The following is a 22,823-nucleotide window of genomic DNA, read 5'->3' as shown; positions in this document are numbered from 1 at the left end:
AACAATACTTGCTGCTGTCTTCTGAATTCCCTCAAGTTTGCCAACCTCTTTCTGGCACGGAGATGCCCAGAACTGAACACAATATTTTAGGGAGTGTGAAATTATGCTACATAGAGAAGAGTTCTTATCTATTTTGGCTGCAATCTGATGCCTCTGAATTGTCTGCTTTTTTTTTTTTTTAAGGTGGGAGGGAATGAAAATTAATTTCAGTAATGATAGCTGATCCTTTTTCATTTGAATGCAAACATTTAACGTATTGGTGCTAAAAACAAATTGAACTAAGTCTAAAAAAAAAATGACTGCACATTTTAGATAGTTTGCTGCAACTAATGGCATCTATCCATTCCAAGAACACGACTATTTCAAAATTGTTCAGTTGTACATGAAATGAATTATTACCTCATTTGCATGGGAGAAAATCTATTAATGTTCAATTGAGCCTGAACTAGTTGTGAAACAGGTGAGAATGTACGGGTGGATACCCTGATTGAAGTGCTGTTAATGTTCAAGATACCATTTTAATGAATTAAGCACAAATTCATTTGTATGCAAAATCACAGTTAACGCCTAATTGAGCCTCAATCAAGTTATATTTGAGCAATAATTGCACATTGTTGGCTCACTTGTGCAGCTATGTGCATGCTGGCCCTGGATCAACCTAGAATCATTCCCTGATACAGCTGCATACTTTTGCTGGGAACAAGTATTTAGGCATAATTATTAATTCTCATTAAGTATGACTGTAAACCATGATCACTTAGCTCCTAATTTTCCTTAGTAGTCTATCGTTATTTGCATATCACAGCATCTACATAAAAGTATTTGGGTGAGTTCAATTCTAAAAGGAATTGAAAGAGCTAGACTATGGGCCTGATTCTTCTCTCATGGTACATCTACACAGCACACTTATTTTGGAATAACTGATGTTATTTCAAAATAACAATGCGAGTGTCTACACAACAATTCTGTTTTTTAAAAATAATTTCGAAATAACGGATGGCTTATTTTGAAATCTGTAAACTTCATTCCATGAGGAATAACGCTTATACCAAAATAGCTATTTTGGAATAACAGTAGTGTGGAAGCTCCATTACTACTATTTTGAAATAGCTCCTCCCCAAGGCTATTCAAAGTAATTACTCCCCAGGGCCTCCTGGAGCTCTAAGTCGAGGTAGCACGTCCATATTAGGGAAGTCTGCTTTGGACTAATTTTGAGGCTTCCCTGTAGTGTAGACGTCCTATTTCGAAATAAACTATTTAGGAAAAAAATACCCTCAGATGTGCTTTGGTGTATACTAGGAGTAACAATATTAATGCCAATTGAGTAATGCAGTAAAATTAGGCTGTATTAGGCTCAGTGAAAAGGACAGTTTACATCCATTGTATTGACTTTATGTTGTCTGGCATCCCCAGTGTGAACCCCAAGGCAGAGAAATTCATGAAGCCCAACGCTGTGGCTTGTAATACCACTATAGAGGCTCTGAGTCATATTTTCAATGGGTGTCAGTTGACATTGGAATCAGTGGAGCTATGCCAATTCACACCAGCTGAGATCTGGCGCGCTGCCTTTTGTTACACAATGATGAAGCAGGCTGATCTGGTGGGAAAGTAACTGAGACCTGAGCCCTCAAACAAGCTAAATGATACAAACTGACCTAGATGACGTATTCATTGCTCACCAACAATTAATGTTGATGGCTGATGAAATCAGTATTTTATTATCCTCCTGCTCTTGATGTATAGTTTGATTTCCTCTAATGAAGTGCAGGTAGGAGTGCAGGTAAGACTTTTCTTGCATTCACAAATTGCAAATCCCAGAATCTACTTCATGAGGATCCTTGGTTTAATGAAGAAAATCTGCCTGAAATTTGAGATGGTAGAATCTTCAACCATATCTGCCAACAATGAAAAATCCCTAAAAGTGTCTTTAATACCCATGAGCTCCAAGAAAATCATTATTCCCACCTTGACAGTTTTGTGATTCTCACCACTCAGTTACAATTTCATTTGCTCTTCTTCTACTTTGCAAAACGTAGAGTCAGTGTCACTGAGTAGCATCACAGAGAGTAGATACTTAGGGCCAGCCTCTCAAGTGATGTAAAATGGCATCATTCTATTGACTTCGTTTTAGACCTTAGAGTCTCCCTGCCAACATCATGCAAAAGCCTTTTGTTATGGGTGATTAACAATGGAAATCATTCATTAGGAATTGGAGAATACCAAGTTTTCTAACTTTTTTCTAAGCATTTATTAATGAATCTCCCCAAGCTGGATGCCTCAGTGATGTTTTCTAGCTCTATTGCTCTTCCTGAAAAGGCTCATTCCTCTTTCTTCTTCTCTTCCTAATTCCACCCTGTGCATTGCTGCATCCTGGAAGCCTCATGTCCCAGTTTCATTAAGAGATCTCTCTCTTCCACCTTCTCTCCCTTCAGGAACATTTTCTCTTTTAGTCCCTTGGTTCTCTGCCAACTCTCATGCCTATATGTCCTCATCTCTCTCTCTCTCTTTTCTATTCCTGTTTTATCTGTACTCAGATTTCCATGAATATAATTTGGACTAGTAAATTAATTCACCTATTTCTAATGCACTAAGTTATTTAAATTCATCTAATCACATTGGACTAGGGTGCTAATGCAAAACCCACTGAAGTTAATGTGAGTTTTTCCAATTATTTCAGTGATCTGTAGACCATGCCTTCATCAAAGAGAAGATAAAGGTGATACAGACACATTCTGATTTCGCCGGATTGTAAATCAAGAATAACTGAAGTAAGTAGAGTTACACTAGTGTAAAGCCAATATAAAAACTCTTGAATTGCACCATAGGCTCTAGCAATAAATCTCACTTCAGAGAGAGCCTGATTCTGTCCTTAGTGAAATGAATGGCAGTTTTGTCATTAGCTTCAGTGGCAGCAGAACTGGCCCAGAATGCAGAAGAGGTACTAAGTTTTATTAAGGTAAGATTTGGTGGAACATCATAGTGTGGCAAGGGCCTCGCTCTTCCCAGCCACTGCTTGCGCTGGCAGCTTGCCCCCTTTCCCAGGGGCCGAGGCTTGCAGCTCGTTTCTGGGTTAGGGGGCCCAGCCACTCAGTCTGGGACTGCCTCCCCTGCTGTTTCTGCTCTAGAGTTGTTAGGGCTTGCTCTCAAATTTAAGCTCTCTGACTCTCTGTCTTTCCTCTACCTCTGCTTCTGTCCTCTCACTCTCTCCCCCACCTTCCAACTGTGGAAGCTTTTAAAGGCCACCAGCAGGTCTGCAGTGGAGTCAGCTGGCTCCAATCTGCCTGGGCCACCAGCTGTTTCTAACTATCCTGCTGCCCTCCGCTTCTGTTAACAGGCCTTGTATCCCTTTTGGTCTGTCTTTCTCCCACTCTGTAGCAGCCACAGTAGCCAAAGACAGAGTTTGTATGTGCCAACTCTAGTTAATGAGAGGAGCTCTACCAAGCAGCAATCTCTACCATTACAATATTCTTCTTCTTAACTGGAATGATCTGCAATTTGTTAGCTGTAATTGTCAACTTTTCCCTCCACAGTTGCTCCTTACACTTAGTAGAAAACCTCCTTTCTGGATGGCATTGAGGGAGCCTGTTCTTTCACCTGATTACTGACAGAATCAGGAGGGAGACTAATGATGAAGATACATGAACCAGGGAAATAGCAGTGTTGTGCATAAGAATTTGAAGGAGGCCCTTCCAAAGATTTCTAGTGTTGGACAAAGCATATTTTGCCTGATTCTACACCGACACCATTTTTACACTGGTGTCAATGGAGTTACTTCTGATTTACCTGGTGTCCGGGTAGAGATGATCAGATCCATTAAGGCCATTGATTGTGTATGAGTTAGCATTACGTAATGGCCTCTTTGCTCATTCACACTAGTGTTATGCCAGTATAACTATATTGACGTCACCTGAATTACTCTGGATTTACACCTGAGTGAGAAGCTGCATATATGTTCCTCACCTTTACATTCTAGAGGATAGTCCATGAGGAGCATTTCAAGAGGTTTAATCGCAATCTGAAGAGCGAAGGAGAACCTAGAGTACTTTCCAGCTTAACGAGTTATATCTGTGCTAGCCCACTGAGAACTAGCACATTAAAAGTAGAGTGGCTATCCATCCTACATGGGTTCTTTCCAAGAGGCTAAGTATGTACTCGGGGTGGCTAGTTCCTCCTGCCGCCACAGCTACACTTTATTTTTAGGGAATTTACACATCCAGCTCATAATGTAGACATACTCTCAGTAAGGCCTCTGTGCCCCTTGTCAGATTATGCTGGATAGTGTTTTGTGTACGGACAGTTGTTTTGTAGCTGTCCCCTTGTCCGTAGCAAAGAGATTACACTGATATATTTCTGTACCACAGAGAGAGGAATAAATCTAACTCATGCAATGAATGTCATGACAATGCATGCAATATCACAGGCATTTCATTCCTGATTCTCCTCCCGTGCCAGCTTTTACAGAGATACGTCACCACTGACTTCAAAAGAGCTACTCAGGACGTGCAGTTGTGTAACGGAGAATGTAAATGGACCTTTCATATACATTCAATTAATCGTTTTCTCCATGACTAGAAAAGAATGATAAATTTAACATAACACATATCGTGTGAGGGAAATTCTTATACTATGATGAATTAGCTCATAACAGAGGGGTAGCCGTGTTAGTCTATAAGGTGCCGCAGGACTCCTCGCCGCTTTTGCAGATTTAGACTAACTGAAGTGTAGGAGCATAAGCTTTCGTGGGCAAAGACCCACTTCTGGCGAAGTGGGTCTTTGCCCACGAAAGCTTATGCTCCTACACTTCAGTTAGTCTATAAGGTGCCACTAGACTCCTCGCCGCTTTAGCTCAAAACAGTTTCCCCTCTTTCCTAGCTCTAGCAATAGACTATTTTTGACTAAACAAAAGGCCAGCTTCCCCACCCTACTGTAGCGACTCCTTGATTCCAGTATAGTCATTGCACTAAAAATGACATACCAATGAAGAACCAACCCAGCCAATATTTATATATTTGGCTATTATTCAGTGCTTTTCACCCGTCAATCTCAATGCCCTTTACAAAACAGGGTGGAGTAGCAGTATCCTTATTTTATTGGAAACTGAGGAATGACTAGGGTTAAGTGACATGCCCAAGTCACACAGTACGAGAGGAAAGACGGTCTGATGGTTCAGGCAATAGATTATGACTCAAGAGATCTGAATTCCATAGTTGGCTCTGTCATGGACTTCCTATGTATTCTTGAGCAAACCACTTAATCTCTTTGGACCTCAATTTCCTGCCTATGATGATAATACTCCTCATCATCCAGCATTTGAGAGGCACTCATACACTGCAGTAACATGGGCCACCTACACAGATTGATAGATACACAAGTCTATGGCAGTGCAAAAAAATCCCAGATTTCTTGACTCTTATCCGCCTACCTACTGGACCATGCTGCCTTACTGGATAAGCATTAGTAGCTCAAAATACAGGATGCTTTCAGTAACACAAACGAAGGTAAAGAATGTATTTACAAGACAAGATCTATTAAATAAAATAAAATCCTCTGATATTTCTGAGAAAGGAATTCATATGTCCCTGCACTTTTCTAAACACTATTTTCTTGCATCCTCAGTGTCATTAAAATGTGGAAACATGATTATTTCCAACAAGGCATTACCATGAATTATCACCACTACTGTTACCTAGCAACCAGAGTCATTTTTGAACAGAGAGGTCTATAAACTGGTATCTAGAGTTTGTGCAAATGGGTATTCATATGAAGGTTTAAACATGTTCATCTTTGAAATCAGAGGCAGCACCACTCTTGTAAATCTGAATGCTTTAAAATAGTAACAATTATTGCATACTTCTTAGCAAAACCTTCTTCCCAATAGCACACTTAAGTCCTATAAAACATGCTCAGTGCTGGAATTTTGTCCCTTCCACTTTTTTGGAGTTGCAACTATTTTACATTCAAGCAAAAGAAACAATCCTTTCCTACTCTTCTCAGGAGATATTCATAATGTCAGAACAAGGGGACACCAATTAAATCGAAAGTCTACTCATTTAAAATTGATAGAGGGACATATTACCTTTCACCCAATGCATAATTAGCAAGAACTCACTCCCACAGATATCACGGGGCCAAGAGCTTAGTAAGATTTTTAAAAGGACTAGCTATTTGTATAGATAATGAAAAAATCCAGAATTACATTAAATTTGATGCTATGAGATATAAAGTTATATGTCCATGCACAAATGGATCTCTAACTATATATTATGGTCTATCATGAGAATTCTCACACCTTCATCTGAAGCATCTAGAATTGGTCCAGATCAGAGGTAGGATACCAGGTACCTGATCTGATCTGAGAATTTCTACATTGCTATGTTAATCTCCATTTGCTGAGTCTATGCTGCAGTTAATAACAGTCTGTGTTATTGTCTCCAGTCTGTTTTTCTCTGGCAAGAGAATCTGCTTCCACCTCCCTGGCTTTCAAAATTCTATAGCCTCATGGACATGAAGAAACAGCCAAAGCATATTTAGGCACAAGGAATAAACTGTGGACACATGTTTGTCCTTTGCATAAAAATTCAAACTCCACTGAAGTCAGTGCAGATAAGTTTGCTTACCCCTGCTATAAATCGGGACCATTGTTTGTAAAACTTCTTCTTGCAAATATGGGGCTTGATGTAGTATTGAATAGAAGTTGAGGTCTCTCAGCACTTTATAGTGCAGAGAACTGACTTTCTTCACTGAGAGAAACAAACATCATTTGTCCTTATCTGATCTAATTTGTGTAGTAAGATGTGACATAAGCATGTCTGAGATTTTAAAGTGTTGGGTTCCCAATAAACCATATTGGGTATATTGGTAGACTGCCACATAAATACCAATTGCTGTTTAATAACATAAAAACTAAATAGGATGCTGTCTCTATCTGCTGTTTTATGGACATTTGCTGAGTCCACATACCGCATCACACTGTCACATTAGAAAATGTGCGTTAATTTTAAAGTACCATTTGCAAGTAACTTAGCTCACATATATTTAGGCTCACAGCTTACTCTTAACAACGCAATAACATGTCACCTTCAAGAAATGTAAAACCTCTGAATTACACTGGCCAGACTGGAGCATGCAGAGCCAGACAGAGATCCAGGTATTGAGATGTTACAATACACCATTTGAATGGGGGGAGTGAATGGCCATGTCTATATTGTGAGATAAGGTCAAATTTATTAAGGTTGACTTTTTAGCAGTTTTATAAAGTTGAAGGTGCATGTTATCTCTGTGCACAAGAAATCGACGCAGTTCGAAATAACACCCCCCCAGTAGGGTGGCTACCATTGACTTTGAAAGCGATGCACTGTGAAATATACAGTTCCAGTGCCCCTTTGCATTCTGAGTTATGCTCCCAGTGCACATTAGGACCAAAACTGTGCAGCCAGTGGTTCTGGGTACATGCCACCAGTGTCCCATAATGCACTTGTCTCCTCCCTCCTCCCCTGCTTGAAAGAGACAGCAAAAAGGTTTTTTGCTCCCTTTTTTCCCCTGGTTATCCACACAGATGCCTTAGCAGTGTAAGAATGGAACCCATCGTAGATCCCATTCAGCATCAAAGCATTATGGCAATCATATTAACCATGGTGAGCTTTATGCTTGAGTATAGCCAGAGCGTATCCAGGGTTTGCCAGAATGAGGAAGAATCTCGGGAGGTCATGAACATGCTCTTCTGTGAAGCACTTGAGTTGAGCGACTGGCAAATGCTGCTGGCATTCAATCCTCTAAACATAGTGAAACTCCAGTTCTGGTACCGTCAGACAAGCACAGACTGGTGAGACCACGTTGTTATGCAGCTATGGGATGATCACCAGTGGCTGCAAAACTTTCACATGTGGAAGGGCACTTTCATGGAAGTTTATGAATTGCTTTCCCCCACCCTGAAGTACAAGAATACCAGAATTAGACCTGTTCTGACAGTGGAGAAGCGAGTGGCAATTGCTTGCAATGCCAGACAGCTACTGGTTAGTTGGGAATCAATTTGGAGTGGGGAAATCTACAGGTGGGGCTGTTGTGATCCAAAAAGCCAAGACAATCAATACCCTTCTGCTACGGTCATGTCCTCCTCTAGGATCACATGCAGCTGCTCATAGAAGCAGCATGTTTGTGGTGATGATCCAGACTGTTCATTTGCCTCCTTTTTTTTCTGGTACGACTGCCTCAGCTCCTTTATTTTTATGAGACACTGTTGGGCATCTCTGCTGTATCCTTTCTCCTCCATGCCCACTGCAGTCTTGGTATAGCTATCTGTGTTCCTTCTGATGGTTTGTGGTTTTACAAAAACATATTCCTCTCCCCACACTGCAGTGAGATCCAAGATATCCTGCATGCTTCATCCTGATGCTCATGTGCAACCCCAGGAACTCAAGGTCAGGTGTGCTGCTGAGATGTGCTGCCTGCTGAGGTCTGCTCACCATGCTGGTCACACAGGAAATGAAATTGAAATTTCCCCAGGGCTTTTCCTGTGCACCCGGAGAGCAGCAGAGTTGAAAGTCCTGGCTAGAGTGGTCACCACGCAACACTGTGGGACACCTCCCAGAGGCCAAGAACTTTGACTTTCACGGTGCTGCATCTGTACTACCATAAAGTCAACCATGCAAGTTTGAATTTGGAGTTACTTCTTGTGAATAGCAGGAGTAGAGAATTCGGCTTTAACGGGCCATAATGTTGTTGGAATGAGCTGGTTTAGAAATTCAACCTAATGCGGCTGAGTTTGACCTAAATTCCCAGGGTAGCGGTTATAACACTCCTTTAGAACTGTGAGATCCATTCCCTATGATGCGCACTGGGCATGCCTCCTCATCTGACTTTGACCCTGAAGCAATTGCACTGTTGCTGGTGCATGGAAAAAGCAGTGTCTGCACTCTCCCAAGCATGGGGACACCAATTTCCTAGCTACTCAATGGGGTATGCATGGGGTGAGGAGCTTTCACTCTCATATCTTCCCTGGCAGAGTTACAAGCAATTTGGCCCCAAATACATAAGCACGTATTCTACTATGAAATTGAAAAGGCTCCTTGGAAAGTATGTTAGGAGGGCTGTGTCTCATTGACAGCTGGCAAGCCATTTACGCTCTTCTTTTATCAACAGATTCTGGAGGAGATGCTGAACAAGAAGGAGCTTTAGCTGCTTTTCACTAGATAAACACAAATATGAACAAGTGTGCTGGCACCTCTGAGTCTATGTAAACCCTAAAGAAGTACAGTATGACAGCTGGGGGATCACTGCAATGAGAGATTGCCAAAGCAGCAAGTAGAAGGCACTTTTGCTATTGCCTTTCGTCTAGGCACACATTGCCAAGAAAGACAGCTGTTGTATTTGGTAACTATTTTACGTATGTATAGTCCTAGCCTCGGGGCCATCTCTCACAAACATCCTCTCCCAGTCATTCAGACTGCCTTCCTTTCAACCCACAAATGTCAAAAAGAAAGGTGACAGATTTTTCATAAACATATTTTAAGCTGCATTGTCAAGTGTGTCATACAATCCGTTTTCACACCAAAGCTAGGCAAATGCTCCACAAGATGTTCCATGAATATTCATTGATATTTTTTATGAGATCATTTGGTCCTTTTGAGTTTGAATTCTGGTATGAATATCTGTGAAAAGCAGATTTTAAGTTCACACAGCCAAATAATCATGGAACAAATGTTTATATTAGCTTTCCAAACCAATTTCACAACTAGGAACCTCATTACTACAGTCATGATCATCCAAGCTGGGATGAGAAAGAAAGCCAGCTCATGTATGTGACCAGCTTGAATTTTGAATGTCTAATATCAAGACAAAAAATAAATAAAAATTGAGAATAATTTCAAATCAGGAATAAATTTGCAAAAGAAGATGATCTGTTTGTGGATTCTGGACTATAAAAAAGGTGAAATTAATGAAATAAATTATTTTTTATGAACAGCTCACACAACTTTCGAGATGCATCTTTCTCCTGAGTCCCTTCAAAGTTTCCTTCATTGTATGGCAACATTCATCTGCACTCCACAGTATCGGATGATGACTAGATGATTAGTCTTTGCTCATGACACTACAACCTGGAAGCTCCAGTTGCTGCTACCTGTACTTTATACTCTCGACTAGGAAAGCCATATGATTCACAAAGTCAGAATTATTAGAATATGGATTGGGAGCCTGCGTGACTGCAAACTAATGAATCCAAACTTGCTCTAAGACTCACACACGTTACAAATGGCCTGCGACAATGATGAAGAGAAATGATGACAAAGCATATCCTCTATGTGCACATTTCCTTCAATTTCCCAGAAGCTAGCTGCAGCAGCACAGACTAGTTGTCTGACATGACAAATGGAACACATTTTTTTTTTTTTTGCAAGCTGATAGGGTGACACACAGATTCACACAAGACTAGAAAAAAGTCAAGAAGCTTTTGAAATGCAGTAACTAAACCTTGCAACAATGCTGAATTTTCATTATTACGCGTGTTTTACCCACTAAGGGTACATCTACACAGCAACATTATTTCAAAATAACTAGTCTGCATCTACACAGCAGGCAGTTATTTCAAAATAATATCAAAATACTATCAAGCTGGAGGCCTTCTTACTCTGACTCCTGTAACCCTCATTATATGAGGAGTAAGGGAAGTCAGAGGAAGAGTGCTCTATTTCAAAATAAGGGTTGTGTAGATGCTCCCAATTTCAAAATAAGCTATACAATTGATGTAGCTCAATTTGCATAGCATGTTTCGAGTCAAGCCCTGCTATGTAGACACAACCTATGAGAGGCTAAAAAACACTTTGGAAATAAGAAAACATCTGAGTTTTCACTTGCAGTACCCTCTAAATTTTTCCATAAGGAATAAACAGGGAGTCTAGCATTCTGACATCTCAGATTCTGCAAATCTTTGAATACCCAGAGAGAACAGGACTACTGTTCTAATTTTCAGTCCTCTGTGCCCACACGGCTCTGCCCTTACTGGTTGTTATCTTTGAAACCATCACCTCCTTTCTTTAGAAGGAAGGAGGATTCACTCAGAGGGATCCACTTCTGGAAAAAGACAGCGTTGGCAAAGTTAGAATTGTCTTATATGTGCAAGCACCGTGTGCAAGCATTATGTCTGAAGGAGATGGAGAAACTCTGTCCTGATCCTTGGAGGCACAAGGTTCAGAACTGACATCTCTCTTCTCAGTCTAGCTGGCAGATATGACACAACCACTGAGTCCCATTGCCACTTACTTCCAAGAGCACTGGATCTAGCCTATAGTTTTCTATCATTCATTCCTCCATCCTTCTTGAGCAGTACTACTCAGCCCCACCCCGCCACAACGAACACAAACAGCTAACATGACAGAAAGGCACTCACCACTGCCATGCCTGCCGATGGGGGACAAAGGCAGCAGTTGCTCCAGAGCCTGGCAATTCAAAGGGGCCCAGGATTCCAGGCTGCCACTGAGGCAGCAGAGACATCTGGAGCCCTGGGCCCTTTAAATCACTTCTGGAACGCCCGTGCAGCTCTGAAGGCTGGGGGTGGGGGAGGGGGTGGAGGCGTCATGCTCCAGGTAGCATGGAGAGTGGCTGCTCCGGCCCCATCCCTCCCACCCAAAGCCACGCCCCTTTAAGGAGTGCGGAGCTGGGCCTCCCTCACCTTGCCATGGGGCTTGTGGAGGCTGTCAGCTCCCCTGACCACCACCTATTTTGTCTTAATATAGAATATCACTTACTTGTATGGGATGTGTTTGCTGCCATTGACGAGGGCAAGGATGACATTGCCAAGTGCTGACAGTGACAGACAGAGTCCGGCGCCTCCCTCTCGATTTTTGCTGAGCGCTTTCACACAGCTTCCCAGGTCAATGAGATGTAAGCGGCTGCGACCTCCAGACACTGCCAACAATGAAGATCAGAAAGAAGAGGAGCGATTAGCATTGCACCTCTGGTGAGTTGCTCTAAGTGTAGCTCCTGGAAAGAGCTTCCTCCGAAAGCAAATAGGCTCATCATGACCTATGAAGGGGAAATAGTTCAGAAGCCCTATCTCAGTAATGCGAGCAGTTATAAACAGTAGGAGTCCTAACTCACAGCTGTATATTGCTGATCTGTTTAAAAACTGCCGGCATTAGCATTACTCCTGCAACTTCTGCAGGAATCACTGTGGTTCTCCCTTTAAAAAAAAAAAAAAAAGTTTGATTCCAAGTCCATCCATTCATGTTCTTGGCTCTTTGAGTCAAGAAAGGGGAAATCTGGCCACAGAACTACAGCTTGAAGAGCTCATTGGTGGAAAAAGTTCTGATGTGGTTTCAATCCCTCCCTTACTTCATCATCCCCTCTGGAGAATCAACAGAAATCCACAGAAGTTTGTAGAAGATTCAGCTTTTCTTGAAAATTGTTCAGATTTCTAATGATTCTGAAGGTGTATTTATGAAGAATACTCAGAGATCACTTCAAGACATACCTGAGTTACAAGGCATTATTCCAGCTGACTCTGCTGTGTACTCCTTAGATATCAGAAGGCCATTATTCAAAATATTTTTCACAACTAAATTTTCAGAATTGTAAAATTACTATCATCAAATTCATCCAAAGACATAACTTTATTTTTTCCTTTATATTTTCCATCCATTATGAGCACACATTTATGCTTGGTGGCACTGTTTATGAGCTTTAAGGGAAATAAAATTAATGCAACACTTATTTCAAGAAAACAAACCACATACTAAGAAACAAATTTCATGGGCTTTGGGAGTGCTTTGGAAGGAAGAGCGGTTACATTTTGGCTCTATTAATATTAACAGTTCTTCTTTACAGTGTAAGTCTACCCTGAACAGTAAATCTGTAAACGCAACATTATACAGCATTTCCTATATGTTCAGTTTACAAGTTGGAAGATGCATATTTGGCACATCTGCCCTGAAAACTCTACTTGAATTAAGATCTTTACCACATAGGCATCACCATCAGTGGTAAAGGTTCTGCAGTCAAACTATATCCATATTTTCACTTCAGCAATTCCATTGTCTTCATATTAAATTCTCATCTGCCCCTCCATAAGCACATTAATCTCCAGAACAGAATATAAGTATAACTGAGGCCACATTTATACTTACTGCACTAGAGATCAATCTTCGGGTATTCAGTTTAGCAGGTCTAATAAGGACCTGCTAAATCAAATGCAGAGGGTGCCTCCAGTCAGCACCAGTACCCCTCAATTCACAAAGAGTCAGAGAAGCCAACAAGAGTGTTTGCTCCCATCAACCTCCCACTGTGGAGACGGTGCCAAATTCGACGTAAGGTTATGTCAACTCTCACTACATTATTTATATAGATGAAATTGTGTACCTTAATCTGATCTTCTGGGTCTAGTATAAACCAGAGCTAAGGTAAGTCCTCTTGCAGTTCCGTTATATCAATGATGATGCACAAGGAGGAAGGAAATAAACTAGACATTCCCAGGTTATGTATGAAGGACTGGTAGCTGTAAAACTAAGCCTTTTCACTACTAAAATGAACAGAACTGATATGGAGTAATCATGACATGAGCAGGGAACTACTGCCAGTTTCACAGAATCATTTTTCAGGATAGAACAGAATTTTAAAGCAATCACAATTTAAAGTATCATTTAAAGAGCTATTTTACAGTGTTCTCTAGATTATTTTTAAAAATATCGTCCCTGTTATATGTCGGTGAACTGTTATATTGTAAAACCTACAGCAAACACTGAAATAGTAACCCTGCCATTTCAGATACCAGCTGATAAATGGAGTTGCAGCAGGTTTCATTAAGGAATACAGTATATAGTGTGGTGCTTCCAGCTTCAAGAACTGTGGTGACTGTAGGTGGTTACTAGAGAGAAGGAGCTGGGCAACATTTTTCATATAAATATTTTATTCAATGAAAGTGTTATTTCAAGTCTACTGAAATTATTCATAAATTCAGGTTAAATTCAATAAATAATTGAAGCTGAAAAATTAAAACAACTTTTAAAAATCAAAACATTTCATTTTGACATCTTCAAAACAAAAATGCTTTGACCTTTTCTTTCAAATCAAAAACAATAAAAGGTAAAAAACACCAAAAAATGAGACACTCCCCTACATTACTTTTTGAGTCAAACAGATTGAACCAAAGGTTGAATTGTTAGCTGTAGTTTGTCAATTGAGATCTAATCATTGTTGCACTGACTTGTTATTTTGATGAATGAGAAAAGGCATGAGGGTTGATTAAAAAGGAATGGCTGGTTCATTGGATTTGTGGAAGAAAGGAAGAAAAAGCTACTGCTGAGAGTATAATACCTTTGTGATGGGATCCTTTTAGAAAGGACAAGGAAACTAGTGAAGCAGCGTTTGGAAGACGTCTGTGGTTAAAAATGAAAGTAAAAAATGGCCACGAATGGAAAAATGGATCATTACCACTTTGGCGAAAAAACTGCACACGGAAAAGTTGCAGCAATGTTTTTATGCCAATGGCACTGAGCATATTTCCATGAAGATCAGCTGTTGTCAATAGGTGATAAGCATACATTTTCTTTCCTGAATGTTTTGTTTACACTGAACACTGGATGATATGAACTATGTGTTCTTGAATGAAGTGCTTATAACTCACTTTATACCCTAAGCATACAAACTAGCTGCATGATGAGCAGTTCACTTCAGAAACCACAGAGAAGGAGAAACCACAGAGAAGGAGAAAACGCATCTGATATTTTCCTTGTCCTAAAATGCTTTTCACAGCCTGCCATTTAGGGTCAGGAAAGAAAGTTATGTAAGTAGAACCAGAAATCCAGAACTCCGAATTGTGTCATAGAATGAAACAATCTTAAACTCAAATGTAATATCTACTGCTGCTTTGATTTCACCAAGAGAAATACCCAGCATTTTGTGAGAACCCCTCTATCTATGTAAAGAAAGGAAGGAAAATTCAGCCCACACTGTGCAGGGGTCACTACCCTAGGAGGACATCAGAAAGATGGAGGGACCCATGTATGGAGGGATCCATTGTTTGGAAACGTCATATCAACCATAGCTGTGTTTCTTCAATAAGCTGAAGTTTAGGAGCTGCGGTACAAAGACATGCAGCCTCAACTTGCAGGTACCATCGTGGAGAAAGGAATTCAACAGAAGGAAATAATTTTCACCTAAAACACAAAAGAGCATATCAGCTATGTGAATGGAGAGTGGACTCTTAAAAAATCTCCATGTAGCCCTCTTTGGAATTTGCTAGCTCTGAGAACACTGAACACTTTGGGCATGTCTACACAGCAGCGTTATTTTGGAATAACTGAAGTTATTTCTAATTAACATAGCATGAATCTACATAGCAAGCCATTAGTTCAAAAACAATGTTGAGATGGAAGACTTCCTACTCCGAATCCTATAACCCTTATTTTACAAGGAATGAGGGAAGTAGAAGGAAGAGTGCTCTTTCTTTGACTTCTTGCTGTGTAGACAGTGCCAAACGCCGAATTAAGCTATTTCGACTTCAGCTACGCAACTGACGTAGCTGAAGTTGAGTATCTTAATTCAACTTTTCCCCTGTTGTGTAGATGTTCCCTTTAGGTCGTACCCTATGGAGGAACAATGGCTTCAGAGCCTCTAGACACCATTTCCCAGCCTACAGAGGAGTTATGGAGAGGAAGAATAGATGAGAAATTCCTACAAAAGCCAATGGGGAACATTAGCTGGAATGATTTATATAAACAGTTTGTTGAGCAAATGAGGAGCCAGGACTGTCCAGTCCATAAGAAAGATAATTTTGACTAACGTAATGCAATGCACTTTTTTCCATAGTGCATGAGAGATTGTATCCATATTCTTGGGGTTTTTTTTAAATAGAAGGTTTATTTGTCAGCAGAAAGAGATTACCATTGAATATAAGAATAACAATACCAAAAAGTTCACATCTCCAGATTCTGGTTGAATTTCACAGATCACCACCTCAGAAAAGTGAAATGAAAAGCTGATCATTAGACACTAATTTTGGACCAAGGCACTGAAACCAATCAAATTGGACACTGTAGCAGTCAGATGCCACATACTGTTCCACGTCAACTGTGGAAATCAGCTACTGAGCTTTGGTGAAGATTACGCAATAATGTTACTGAGAAGAATTAAGGAAATGTGTTTGGTTGGTGCTGCTGAATATTCTGAGTGGCCAGGATGGGCAAATAAGACTAACACTTCTGGTGCTAAGACTATTAGGGGCTAGGACTATGTATCTTCTGGCTAACCATATGCAGCAGAGAGTTTCAGATAAACAGGCTAAGATTGCTACTGAGGAATTTCAGATTTTCCTCAAGAGAAATTTATGTCAAGATCAGAGGCTCCTCATCCAGCAGCAAGTAGTCAAGTAGAACACACTGTGCAGACACTTAAGAGAACCAGCAAGTCAAAACAAGACTTGTTTTTAGGCTGACTGCACCATACACTCAGACTGGGATTGGAAAAGGAAGTTCTCCATTCGGCATGCTTTTTTACTTCCCATAATTCTGGTATCAAAAGTTAAGTGCAGTTTTTGCAGAAGATGAGGTAAGATGAATATCGTAAAGTTTCACTGGTTATGGGCAGTTTGACTCTAGTACTGACAATTTAAAAAAAATCTGCAACACTGATTTCAATGTTGTCTGCTTCTGACAATCATTGTAGATAAATACAGTACCAAAGTTTCACTTTTATAATCACTCTTCTGAATACAGCAAGGCTTACATTTTTTGATCTCTGACTCACCAGAAGCTTATTTTTACCCTGCTGGTTGAACCGACATTACTATCTTGCCACTGTTTTCTAAAAACTGTTTCACTACAGCAAACTAGCTCTGATCAGCACTAGGAACCCTTTCCTTGGCATAATCCTCCCTGCCCCCCAACCTCACACATACACATTCTTCCATCATCTCACTTTCTTGGCTTGTTAGGTCACCACAATACAGAAACATTCAGTTCAGGGTAGTATGGCTTGATAGCGAAACATAACCATAGCTAGGGAATGATGCATCTCACATTATAAATCTATGGGATCATGTAATCTTTTAGAATTAGTCATTATAGCCATCGGGAAACAAATAGCCTTTACTCCACAGGTCTTTTAAAAATTGCATTTGAAAATAGGCTGTGTGTGCATGTAAAAAGCATGGAGTATTAAATTATTCTAATGGTAAGGCCCTCAAAACCAGTCCTCTTTCTTCCTAACAGCCAAACAGTTGGAGTGTTCACAGTCTTCCTTTCCACTGCAGGGTGGTTAATAAACCTTTAGTTAATTGAGTTTTGGCTGCAAGTTCCACAGGGGTTATTACTTAAACGCATGCAATCTCCACTTCCATTTTAAGCAACCCTCTGACTCTTACAGCGCTTACATTTTCAGAACAGTATATCTGAATACACTTAATTCAAACTTCAGGCATAAACATGGCAATGTTGCCCACTCTTTGGACATTTTAGATTCCAGTCTGCTTCCTATCTAAAATAGTTTGTAGAAATACACAAGCTGAAATATTCATGGTCTTTGCAGTACCACTGAGGTCCACAAGAACTATACATTAGAAATTATTAGAAACTTTTTGATGAAATTTTGTGACCAGAAAATGCCAATTTAACAAAACTAAAAATGCTTACACAAAAGGGTCATTTCTGATAATTTATTTGCACTATCTTTTAAAACACTGTCTATTTTGTTTCAAAATTTTGAAATGACAAAATTATTTTTCTAGCTTGAAATTACTTCTCATTTCAAAATCTACATTACAGTAAAAAAAAATAAATCACATAAAAAGGTCAAAATTGAAACAAAAGTTTCAACGTTATCCAATTAAAACAGACCTGAACTGATTTTTTTTCTCCAATTTTTGGTTGTTGATAACTTGAGATTGACTTTTCACCATGATTAGGGAAGGGAATGTTCTTTGATATCTTGGAATTGTGTGCAACATTGGCAAAAATGTCCCACTCACTAAACACATCGTAATGAACACACTGTCTCCTTACTGGATACTGAGCTAGAATCCAGTGCAACATCCAGCAAGCAGAGGGCTTCAGAATCCCTTCCCTGTGCTTGATGGAATACTGGTAGAGGTCAGAGAGGACCTGGGCTCAGGAGGGAGCTGGAGGTTGGGTAGGAGCAACAGCAGTATGCTGAGGCAGTGGCCAGGAGCTGGCTGCACAGAGACGTATGGGCAGCTTGGGAGAAAGGACTGAAAGGCACAAAGCCAGAGTGGGAGCAGCCTGCTGTTGGCAAGCAGGACAGTCTTAGCGCTGGATGCCAAGCAACAGGTTACAAAAGTGTGGGAGGGTTGAGTGAGTGAGTTAGAACAAGACAATAGGGATCAGACAAAAAGGACTGGACTCTGGCCAGCACACTGTTGATTGTAGCATGAGTAGTCCTGGCACTACACCCCACTTTGTTCCCTGTACTGTTCAGCCTCAAGGGGATAGACTGGGAGCTAGTGGGGGCTGTGTTTACATTTTTGCACAGGTAAACTGCAGTGTTTGTTTCTGGCACCCTGAGTAAAGCAACCCTGTATTCATTGTACGGGGAGAGTTTATGAGAACCCAACGGTCCTAGTGCTGGGGACAGGTTCAGTGCTGAGCAAGCGTACAGCTGGCATGTTGCTACACCCACGTGTGTCTCGTCATTCATAGCCTCTTCCTGCACAGAGGACTGTTACAATGTGTGCAGCAGACTCTCTCCTGCAATAGTTTCGAAGACTTTTTGTCTTTTTGGTAGCTGGCTTTTCCTATGCTTTCAACAGACAGGAGTATCTTTGTAAAATCTCTCAGAACCTCTCTGAAGTGCTAAATATATATACAATGAAATCTGCAGTTTATTTACTGAAAAATAAAACTGGGTCAGAGACAGAAGTCCGTAGTCCATCAAAATCAATGGGAATATTTCCTGAGTGAGAATTATTATTTTATTTACCATTTATATGAGAGCTTTGCTACCAAACAAGAGCATGTTCTCCTGATGCCAGGCACTGCACAAACATATAACAAGAGGTAGTCCCTGAATCAAAGAATTTACAATCTAATCATTACTTGTTTTACAGTGGTGCCTAAAATTTTTGTCCTTATTGTGTTAGGCACTATAGAAACATACAAGAAGAAATAGTCCTTGCGTGACAGAAATTATCAGTATACAATGACACAATGGGGAGAGAAGTATTATTGTCCTCATTTTACAATAGAAAACTGAAGCAAAAAGAAAGTTAGGCTCAGATTTCCAAAGATGCCTCACTCCCTGTGTAATTAGGACTCCAGGTGCCTAAATATATTTGAGGTTCTGGATCTAAGCTAAGTTTCCAAGGTCAAAGCCGTCTATGGCAAAGCCAGAAATCCAACCCAGTTAGAGAGAGAGAGAGAGAGCGAGCACAAGTCACCAGCTCTACATTCTGAATTATGTTATTTATGTGCTACAGAACAGACATTGACAATTCCAGCTTATTTACACACACACATACCCCTCCTTCAATCATAAACCAAAAAGGCTACCCCCCACTGGTGAGAAGAACCTTCAGTCTCCATAGCCTTTTGATCTTTAAGCCCTGCGCTGAGGCTCCCAGTAAGGGTGATAATTAAGACCAGGTCTAATGGTGTTTTTCATTTAGATGTGAAGATCTGTTCACTAATTCACACCAGAAACGCAACTGAAGAGCCAACAGATAGAAATAACATCTTGTAACAATGACTTGGGCTGTGTGTATAGGGCCAAATGCTCCACTGGCAGGAATTGGCACAGTTCCGTTTTCAAAGGTGCAATGCTAATCAACTGATGTACACCCATAGACAACTGGATCCATATTGTTTTTAAGGGGACAGTAGTTTATATAACTGCACGTGGAGAGGAACCAGAAGAAAACAGAATGACTTACTTCCGCCTTTGCCACTTTTCTCCATTCGGTATTGGTAGATATGCAGAGTGAAGAGCATGTGAGAGTTCCTGTGATCCTCCTCATCACAGTCTCGCTGGTTGCTTCGGCGGGAGGCAATAGCTGCATCGAGGAAGAAGGCAGCCTTCTCTGCAGTGGGGGCACGGAGCTCACTCTGGTTTTGAAGCTGCAAGGCAACCCAGGGGACAGCAGATAAAGCAGCCCTGTCGGCTTTCAGCACGAGCATGTAACATTCTTGGTGCCCGGAAGTCTAAGCACAGCTAAATCGGACTGACAAGGCACGTGAGTCTGAGAGACTGGATGAGACCTGTGGATCAACTATCTTGTCACTGAGCATGGCCAGTACCAGACGCTTCAGAAGACAGATTGTCATGTCCAGGCTTTTGCCTGAGAATATATTGCTGTACCTAATTGCTGTATCTTTGGTTGCAGTTATAAGAAAATCTAAGAACTAGACATAGTCCTAGGGGGATGGAAAGATACATGTAAGTGTCCATGTTGCATTACTTTCCTAATGTTCATGTCATATATTACATTACCTTGGACTTGCAGTTGGTTTTTAACCACCAGTGTTTGCAATTTATAGCCATTCATTTCAGAGATGTCAGTTAACAGGCATTACCACAATGTTTGCTCTGCTAAAGTGGATTACTCTGTTATCCCCTTTTGTTGAGACTTAACAGAGAAATGAAACACTAGAGCAGAAATATAAATTCATGGTGCCTTTTTTTTTTAAAACACATTGTACATGCCCAAATCCTCATTCTTGCTTTTCTCTCTCTCTCTGTACATAGGCCCAAAAATATACATGAGGAGGCATTGCATTGGCTGTGGCCCATGTTTAAAAAAAAACAATGAAAAACGTCATGCTTTTCACTTACATAGATGGAAGCAGGGACCACTAATGAGCATAAGGTTCCTCTGTGGATGCAGTTTGGTTTTTTAAAAGAAAACTCAGATGTCACACGGAAGTGCTGTTTTTGCAGCTCCATCGCTGTGACAACCGACAGGCTTGCTAGTGTCAGCGATAGAATCACGTTGAGGAGAAGTTAGAACCACCGAGTAGATTCATCCCTGTACCCGTGAAGGGACCAAGCAAAGGAGGGTTGAGCCCCCCTTATTCAGGGGCTGCCAGGGTTGCCCTGACTTGGACTTCTTGTTGCAATAGTGCTTAAAAAGCCTCGCAACAGCAGGGAACTACTGGTTCCAGCTCTTAGCACACCAGGGAGAATTCTGAGCTGTACTGCCCTAAAGAGAGGCACAGTGAGCTCACCAGGATGCCCCCTTCTCTGCACCTGGCCAGCTCTCCTGACTGGGGCAGAGGTGGGCGCAGGGCTATGGTTTGTGTCCCAGGGACTGAGGAGGGAGCAGTCCCTGCACTCTGGGAAACCAAATGCCTGTCGACTATGCTCATCCCTTGTGAGAGGCAGAGAAGAGGAAGCACTGTTGTGTCTTCCCCCACACGCTGGTCAGAGGCAATCTATTAGATGAAGCACCATGTGTCATGTCCATACAATCGCGTTTGTTGGACCTCAGTCACAGTCTCCAGTGTTGGGAGTGTATACTGCTCTTCTCTCTCCAAAATGAGAGCCAGCTTGCAGTCAGGTATTATTAACCCCTGATAACGTGAGGAATGTGTGCGCGCTTCATGTCATCTAACAATAGCTTGGAGACGTGTCATGTGATTCTAAAATATGACATTCATAGCTCCATAGATTTCAAGGGACTACTGTGACCATCTAATCAGGGGTTCCCAAACTTCACTGTACCATGACCCCCTTCTGACAACAAAAAATTTCCTCATAACCCCAGGAGGGGGGACTGAAGCATTAGCCCACCCAAGTCCCATCCTGCAAATGAGAGAACCAAAACCCAAGGCCAAGGGTTTCATTCCCTTGTGGCACCTGTAATCTGAGACCTGATGCCCAGGGCTGAAACCTTTGGGTTCTGCTTTGTCTCTGGGTGGTGGCTGCTTTGGCCCCAGCAAGTCTAAGCCAGCCCTGGCAACTGCATTAATACAGGGTTGTGGCCCACTTTGAGGTTCTGACCTACAGTTTGAGAAACACTGATCTAGTCTGACCTCATGTGTAATACAGGCTTTAGAACGTCCCCAAATAATCCTTAGCACATAAGCTTTTAGAAAAACATCCACTGTCAGAGATGAAGAATCCACAATAGCCCTTGTTAAATTGTTTCAGTGGTAAATTACCCTCTCTGTTAAAAATTACCCTCTCTGTTATGCCTTATTTCCAAGTCTGAATTTCCAGCCATTGGATTGCATTATACCTTATTCTGCTAGACTAAAGAGGCCATTGTTAAAAATCTGTTTCCCATGTAGAGACTTTTGTAATCAAGTTACTCCTCAACTTTCTCTTTGTTAAACTAAATAGACTGAGCTCTTTTGAGAGCCAACATAAGTCATGTTTTCCTGTCCTTGAATCATTTTCATGGTTCTTGTCTCCAGTTAATCAACAACCTTCTTGAATAGTGGGCACCAGTGCTGGACACAGGATTCTAGCAGCTGTCACACCAGTGCCAAATACAGAGATAAATTAGCTTCTCTGCTCCTACTTGTGATTCTCCTGTATATACATACAAGGATCACATTAGCTCTTTTGCCCACAGTGTCTCGACTGATTATCCACCATGATCCAAAAATCTCTTTAAGAGTCACTGCTTCCCAGGATAGGGTCCCCCACATTCCCAGATGTTCAATTTTACATTTGGCCATAGTAAAATACATATTGTTTGCTTGTGCACAACCTACAGAGTGATCCATATCTCTATCAGTGTCCTCTCTTCAAGAGTGGGAAGTGACTGTCTAGGAAGGAGTACTGCGGAAAGGGATCTAGGGGTTATAGTGGACCACAAGCTAAATATGAGTCAACAGTGTGACGCTGTTGCAAAAAAAGCAAACATGATTCTGGGATGCATT

The 22,823-nt window shown here is 41.1% G+C and overlaps 1 protein-coding gene across 3 annotated transcripts in view; it reads right to left on the bottom strand.

The window, feature by feature from the left end:
* Positions 1–22,823, bottom strand: part of KIF26B (kinesin family member 26B) — a 440,836-nt gene that overhangs the window by 64,772 nt on the left and 353,241 nt on the right. For all 3 annotated transcript variants that reach the window (XR_012902838.2, XM_075924899.2, XM_075924900.2), the window contains exons 9-10: positions 19,871–20,054; positions 11,742–11,901 (exon numbers count right to left, since the gene is read on the bottom strand). Coding sequence is in view for 2 of the 3 variants with exons in the window: in XM_075924899.2 (XP_075781014.1) it covers positions 11,742–11,901; positions 19,871–20,054 (344 nt within the window). In the remaining variant the exon portion in view is untranslated. The remainder of the gene's footprint in view (positions 1–11,741; positions 11,902–19,870; positions 20,055–22,823) is intronic.

Source organism: Pelodiscus sinensis, chromosome 3 (assembly GCF_052426305.1).
Source record: "Pelodiscus sinensis isolate ZL-2025 chromosome 3, ASM5242630v1, whole genome shotgun sequence".
NCBI lineage: Eukaryota > Metazoa > Chordata > Testudines > Trionychidae > Pelodiscus > Pelodiscus sinensis.
The sequence above is the reverse complement of the archived record's forward strand: the minus strand, read 5'-3'. Positions and strand labels throughout refer to the sequence as shown.